Source organism: Taurulus bubalis (assembly GCF_910589615.1).
Source record: "Taurulus bubalis genome assembly, chromosome: 10".
NCBI classification, from domain to species: domain Eukaryota; kingdom Metazoa; phylum Chordata; class Actinopteri; order Perciformes; family Cottidae; genus Taurulus; species Taurulus bubalis.
This window is the reverse complement of record NC_136598.1, coordinates 26,610,531-26,618,030: the sequence shown is the minus strand read 5'-3', so window position 1 is coordinate 26,618,030 and position 7,500 is coordinate 26,610,531. Positions and strand designations below refer to the sequence as shown.

General features: G+C 47.3%; 1 protein-coding gene across 1 annotated transcript in view; it reads right to left on the bottom strand.

Moving 5' to 3' along the window:
• The window catches only part of LOC306742546 (A disintegrin and metalloproteinase with thrombospondin motifs 8-like), a gene marked incomplete at its 5' end in the record, with an annotated part of 18,442 nt that overhangs the window by 9,689 nt on the left and 1,253 nt on the right, over positions 1 to 7,500 (bottom strand). The window contains 4 exons of the mRNA XM_079224936.1: positions 698 to 990; positions 2,538 to 2,705; positions 2,804 to 2,936; positions 5,248 to 5,487. Coding sequence (XP_079081062.1) covers positions 698 to 990; positions 2,538 to 2,705; positions 2,804 to 2,936; positions 5,248 to 5,487 — 834 coding nt within the window. The remainder of the gene's footprint in view (positions 1 to 697; positions 991 to 2,537; positions 2,706 to 2,803; positions 2,937 to 5,247; positions 5,488 to 7,500) is intronic.

Genomic DNA, 7,500 nt, shown 5'->3' with positions numbered 1-7,500 from the left:
AGCTGGCTAACTTAGACTCTCTGGCCGTTACCTTGGAAAGCTAGCGTTAGCTGGCTAACTTAGACGCTCTGGCCGTTTCCTCGGAAAGCTAGCGTTAGCTGGCTAACATAGACTCTCTGGCCATTACCTTGGAAAGCTAGCGTTAGCTGGCTAACTTAGACTCTCTGGCCGTTACCTTGGAAAGTTAGCGTTAGCTGGCTAACTTAGACTCTCTGGCCATTACCTTGGAAAGCTAGCGCTAGCTGGCTAGCTTAGACTCTCTGGCCGTTACCTTGGAAAGCTAGCGTTTGCTGGCTAACTTAGACTCTCTGGCCGTTACCTTGGAAAGCTAGCGTTAGCTGGCTAACTTAGACTCTCTGGCCATTACCTTGGAAAGCTAGCGTCCGACTCTCTGGCCAGCTAAGCTAGTGTCCGACTCTCTGGCCATTACCTTGGAAAGCTAGCGTCCGACTCTCTGGCCAGCTAAGCTAGTGTCCGACTCTCTGGTCACATTTGTTCGCTCCACGAACAAATGTGGCGTTAGCTGGTTGTGTTTCATTCAGCGACAACTTTTGTATCAGCCGACATGCAAAAGAACAAGTGAGACCCGTCGGTAATGTGAGAACGTCCGGGTACGAAACGCACACCATAGCTTCAGAGAGAGGCGTCAGACCCACCGAAGCTGTTCGCGGCAAAGAGCATAAAGAAGCGTCCTCACCAGCGGCCGCATCACATCCTGGGTCGGCACGCACGCCCCGTGGAGGCAGGTGCCGTTGCTGCTGCAGGGCGTGCCGTCGGCCCAGGGCAAGCTGCCGTTCCGGGTGGAGCACTGCAGCGTCCCGTCCTCCTGGCACCACAGCTGGCTGCAGGCGTCGCTGTCCGAGGAGTTGGGGCATTGGACGAACTCCTCCCCGAACGTCTGCTGGCACTGCTGGTCCAGGCTGTACTCGACGCCCGGCAGCTCTCTGGGCAGCGGCATGGTGCTCTCCGGGACGTCCAGCAGGCAGTCCCCTGTGGCGGCGGCACAAAGCAAACGCCGTGTGAGAGTTATCGTGTTGTGGCTCGTGGGGGATCAAGGACTGTGTGGCAGATGTATGCAGATGTGTTGGTGTGAGACATGACAACAGGGGAAAGATATTCAGAGCAAGTTGTGTCCTGACTATAAAAACGAATAATTGGAATCGAACTAATGGAAAGCACTTTTATAAGCAATCTAGCGGTCCGAATCTGGACGGCTATTCCATGATAATTAATTATTTTCCACTGATGATTCTTCGTTCCATTCAATACGCTTCTGTCTGGAGTCGCCAATGACGTCCACAGTTCTGAATGCAGGACTTTTTTTTTTCTTTTCCAAACTGATAAAGAACATATTTAGCTGACACCAGCTGTTGCTTTTGGCTGAGGAGGTGACTCAGTGGAAAAGAAGGTTTGCCGGCAGGTCTAGCGAGGATACAAACAACACAAGATGCACGACACCAGACGAGGGTGAGGAGAGACAAGAACATTCAGGGCGAGATAAACTATCTCTAGAAGCCATCATTTGAAGGGAGCGACACCTTTTAAAAACCAATCCCCCCCTAGGGGGTCAGACTGAGCCATTGTTAAAACTGTAAATCATATCCTGTTTTATGAAAAAAAAAGCCCCAAACTGCTGTATTTGGATGTATTGAACACCATAAGTAATATAAGTGAAATATATGGTTTGGTACATGAACAAATTCAAATGTCACAAATATGCACAAATGCAAATTTTTGAGTCCTCGTCTGAATGTTCTCTGTTCTAAACCCTCTCTAACTTTGTGCTGCTTCACTTTATCAAAGTCAACCTTTGCAGAGAGAATGTTCACATATTGTGTTATGATTTGGGTTAGAGAATGTTCACATATTGTGTTATGATTTGGGTTAGAGAATGTTCACATATTGAGCTATGATTTGGGTTAGAGAATGTTCACATATTGAGCTATGATTTGGGTTAGAGAATGTTCACATATTGAGCTATGATTTGGGTTAGAGAATGTTCACATATTGAGTTATGATTTGGGTTAGAGAATGTTCACATATTGAGTTATGATTTGGGTTAGAGAATGTTCACATATTGAGTTATGATTTGGGTTAGAGAATGTTCACATATTGAGTTATGATTTGGGTTAGAGAATGTTCACATACTGAGCTATGATTTGGGTTAGAGTTGGATCTTACAGCTGCATCATTTCAAAGAAATAATCATCCTGTAAGTGATTTTTTTTTAGGCGGACCTGAAACCTTTTCATTGTTTGCTGTGTGTCATCTTCATTTACTCTTAACCAGTAACATAGACTGATATTTACACATCTGAACAAAATCTCACATGTGTACCTTTTATTATAACAAATAGCCCTAGTGGTTGCAGAGATACACCCTTTTTAGTTTGGGTGTGACATTTTCGAGGAAAGGGCCAACAAATAGGTTGGTGTTCTAAGCGAAGAAAGCCGCACCGAGAGGAACAACAGTGCGTTCTCTTCGTCTCTGAATCAGCCCTAATAACGTCTCACGAACATCCTGAAAGCATTTCCTACCGTGTCCGTTGTCGAAGAACTCTGTGATGTAGAGCGCGCTGCAGGGCGACCAGGGCGCCGTCTTGTTGAGGCTGACGAACAGAGGGGCCATCAGGTGATGTCCTCCCAGGTCTCCAAACAGCCTCTCGCAGGTCTTGGAGTCGTCGTGAGGCATGCTCAGCACGTGACCTGCAGCGGCGGGAAGAAAGAAGGCAGTGGTGAGGAAACGCATGCTCAAAGATGCACGGATAACTCTCGACAAGCCCAGATTTAGCTTTGCTATGTACCGAGCTCGTGGGCAGCTGTGAAGGCGGCCTGCAGGCCGTTGTCCTCGATGACCGAGCAGCTCCTCTTGGGGTCGCACATCGTCCCCACGTCGGCGACGCCCAACGTGTCGCAGCTCTTCTGTCCGCAGATGTCCTGCAGAACAAACAAACACGCCCACTGAGACTGGGAAGCCACGGTCATGAGGATGATGTGGGATCTGAGGAAGCGGATCCAAACCAAAGTATACAAAAGCAGATGTCCGAATTCATCATTTTGACCTTTTTCATGAGAGAGCGTTAAGACACTTATAGAGCCGGAGGTTGCGGCCGAGGTGAAGGTCTCGTCGTGGTCAATCAGTGCAGTATTGAGCAATATTGGCTCGATAGCTCGTGCTAAACTGAGTTAACGTGGTTTTCCCTTGAAAAGTAGTGACCATGTGCTTAAAGACAGATGGCGGAGTGGATCATGGAAGAGCTGAAAACATTATTCTGTCAAATGGTAAGTCTATTAAGAGTGAATGTTTTATCAATCAAGCACAGCCTTCACTTCACTGTCAGGTGGTGTCCGGTTGTTTTTCAACCGCTTTTAACGAAATGATTAAAATAACATGTTGCTCAGTGTTTCCGTCATCAAACAAAACAAATAAATATCTATCCACACGCAGTCGCTCAGTATCAGAAGTCTGTCCCTGCTCTCGAGAAGACGTCTATCTGTGTAGGACGAAGACAGACCCCAGAAGGAAACCACAGGGCTGAACCCGCCGTGATCCAGAACACATCTGGACTCGGAGGCTGCCGCTTGAACGCAGTTCAGCATCTGTTTGTACACCTTGCTCCACAATTGGATCCATCGCTCATGTCTGCACACACAGAGAGACGGGCCAAAGCATCAAAGACACACAAAAATGCACTAGTTAAAAAATACCGAGTGTTCAGCTCCACAACAGCCGGTCCTGGACTGTGGGATGCACGGCACGCATTTTCAAACCCAGACTTGGCCCGCCACGCTCACGCTGACCATTTAAAGTGTCTCAATCATGTCCGGGTCTGATTTGTGGCGGCACTAAAGTCAGCTCATCCAAGAGCATCCTTCCCGTCCTCCAACATTTCAAGTGGAAAAACAAACCGAGAGCCACCGCCTCGGAAAAAAAAGCGAAAGGCCCACATGTGTTCTATTCATCATCGTCTCCCTGACCCAGGGTCAGATTTACACGCTCACGGCATTCAGTTGGCAGATAAATGCCAAGCTTGTCGTCACAGGGAGCCCTGAGCGGGGCTCCTCGCTGTATACATGTGACGGTAGAGAAGTCCTATGCACTGTCTGCTAACACCTTGTCAACATGCACATACCAGATGGCCGAAGGCCGCCAAGCACAGCAGAGCAAGCCAATCACAACTCAGACCCTCAGGACTCGGGAACCTTATTTCCTGTCGGAGCGTCCATAAAGTACAGTCTGTTGACGTTTCCTCTGCGTGGAAAAGATTACAAGAACTCCATCTCCAGCGTTCCCCTTTCAGCATCCTCACTTCACCCAGAGGGCTGGAGAGGCTTTCCTTTACCTGGAGGCCCACACATGCTGTGACCCCACAACGGGCCCTCCAATGCACCTGTGTTATGCCAGGTTGAGCTCAGACTCAGCATTATGTACCGCAGCTGCCCGGGACCGGATTCCTTCAGGGGCTTATCTTGTGGGTTATTGCCCACTGAATGGAGAAGACATCCCAGACTCTCATGAGTGGACTCTCCGTTCTAATAATAAAGACACAGTCTCACAACACAGTTCGTGAAATTGTCACGAAGTGCAATTCATTAGTTTCGTGGACAGGGACACAAATTGTCCGTTGCTTTTGGGGGGACGACAATACATTAAATCAACAGTTAGATTGAGGCAACAAAACCAACAATTAGGTTTCGGCAACTAAACCAACAGCTAGGTTGAAGCAGGCCCAGCGCAAGGCACTGATTTGCAGGGGACCTTGGGTCGCTTTGGAGGTGGGAGGGGGGCACTTTCTTTACAGCCTCGTCGTACCTATGGTGCATAACCGCAATGACAAGCACTTTGTGAGGAAGCAACATTTCATCTTCACAGGATACAGCTCAGGGCGCAGCGGGCGCTACTTACGTGACAGGGTATGAACTTTAGTCAGGGTTGCACATTTATGAATTTACACCGCCGAACTGCATGCTGGGTAAAGCTCGCCCACTCATCATGAAGAAGTCTCTTGTGCGACGAAGTTTGACAGAACGGCCCAGCATGCAGTTCGGCGGTGTAAATTTATAAATGTGAAACCTTGACTGAAGCTCGGTTGAGGCAACAAAACCAACAGTTAACTCTATCCTCTGAAGAAGACTGTGAATGGCAGATAAAAGCTCTGGAAAGCTGATAAGTGGACCTTGAGTTGAGATGTTTTTGTTTGTTTTATTTGTAATCCTGTATGCCGATGACGCCGTGCTGTGGCCTCACCTCCCGGGTGAACAGCATGGCCGTGTCGTAGTGGCCCGGGCTCCTCTGGCTCTGCGGGTTGAAGAGCTGCTGCCAGGAGCAGAAGTTCCTCAGGGCCACGCCTCCGTTGCTGGAGACCTGGGGGCCGACCTCCTCGTCCTCCACCACCAGCATCTTCACCACCACCAGGTTCACGGAGTTCTTTATGCTCGGGTGCTTGTACAGCTGGGCGGCCATCGACAGCAGGGTCAGAACGTAGTGCTGTGAGGGGGAAAGGACACAACTCTTTTTTTTAAACATAAACTTTCAACATAAAAGTTTTTCGCAAGTACCGATTGACTCCGAGATTAAATTTTTGTCGTGATCGGGTTATTTGAGAGATACAAACCTGATAATAGATGTGTGACGATAACTACGTCATTAACTTTTCGTACGATTTATGGACATGACCTTGATAATTATTACTTTATTACTTTTGTAAGATTTATGATCATGACATCAATATTTTAACGTTATCGACTTATCGTACGATAAATGGACATGAATCTAATCATTTTTAAGTTATTGACTAATGGAAATTACCTCAATATTTTGGTCATTATCGGGTTATCGTGAGATTAATGGACATGACCTCGATACTCTTTACGTTATCGACTTATCGTACGATATATTTACCAAATCCACATGTTGTTAACAAACATTTGTGTTCCTTATGAGCACTAACAATGGGTTGTCAAAGAATTGTGATCAATACGAAACTGAACTTGAGCTCTCTGCTGGACAAAGTGAGTATTTAAGTTATCGCACACATATATTTTATCCTTTTAGTTCTGCAGTTTCTTGTTACTTATGGACGACACCAAATATCAGCTAGAAGCCAAAATTCTCTGGGAGGGAGAAAAATTAAAAAATTTTGAAATTGGTTTTCACATATGTCACTATATCTAACATCAAACATATATATATATATCTATATATATATATATATATATATATAGATATATATATATATATACACACACATTTGAGTTTGACACCACCTGTTCCTCCTGCTCATAATATACATTATTGGTGAACTTTAAACTGCCAGTTTTCGGGAAAGATACAAGACTGTCTTCTTCTGCTACTTGAAGAATTCAGGGAAACGATTTGGTTTTATTAACCGTGACGAGCCGCTCCAAATAGTTCACTGTCCCGAGGTCACAGAGCGTCAGAGAGCCGCTGCGTCATGAATGCTGAACGTCAACTCACTGCTAGAGTTGCTGGATGTTGCTCACAGACACAGGGTGATATTTGAAATAAGACAATCTAATGTGTGATAAACATGAGATATACTTATCTTTCTAACCTTTACACAGTGATGAGCAGCTGAGGAGCTCTGCTGCGTCACGGATCATCCATGTTGTTTAAAACAAACTGAGGGATGCATGATTTTCATTTTTCCACACAGCGTCACCATATTTAGCTGAATGTAGATATTGGTTGTTTTGCATGATGAGCAGCAGGAAGGGCTCATTAATGCAGAACAGGCTGTGAGCAGCCGCTCAGGAATGCTCTCCGCATCGCTCACATTGCTGCTGCCTGACGCTCTCAGAGCGGCCGCTTCCGCCAGAGCCGCTTTGTGCAAAACGTGTTCTAGAGCCGCAGACCAAACGTGTTCTAGAGCTGCAGACCAAACGTGTTCTAGAGCCGCAGACCAAACGTGCTCTAGAGCCGCTCTGTGCCAAACGTATCCTAGAGCCGCTCTGTGCCAAACGTGTTCTAGAGCCGCAGACCAAACGTGTTCTAGAGTCGCAGACCAAACGTGTTCTAGAGCCACTCTGTGCCAAACGTGTTCTAGAGCCGCAGACCAAACGTGTTCTAGAGCTGCAGACCAAACGTGTTCTAGAGCCGCTCTGTGCCAAACGTGTTCTAGAGCCACTCTGTGCCAAACGTGTTCTAGAGCCGCAGACCAAACGTGTTCTAGAGCCGCAGACCAAACGTGTTCTCGAGCCGCTCTGTGCCAAACGTGTTCTAGAGCCGCTCTGTGCCAAAAGTGTTCTAGAGCCGCTCTGTGCCAAACGTGTTCTAGAGCCGCAGACCAACAGTGTTCTAGAGCCGCTCTGTGCCAAACGTGTTCTAGAGCCGCTCTGTGCCAAACGTGTCCTAGAGCCGCTCTGTGCCAAACGTGTCCTAGAGCCGCTCTGTGCCAAACGTGTTCTAGAGCCGCTCTGTGCCAAACGTGTTCTAGAGCCACAGACCAAACAACCCGAGACTGCATGGTGAGGGATGGAA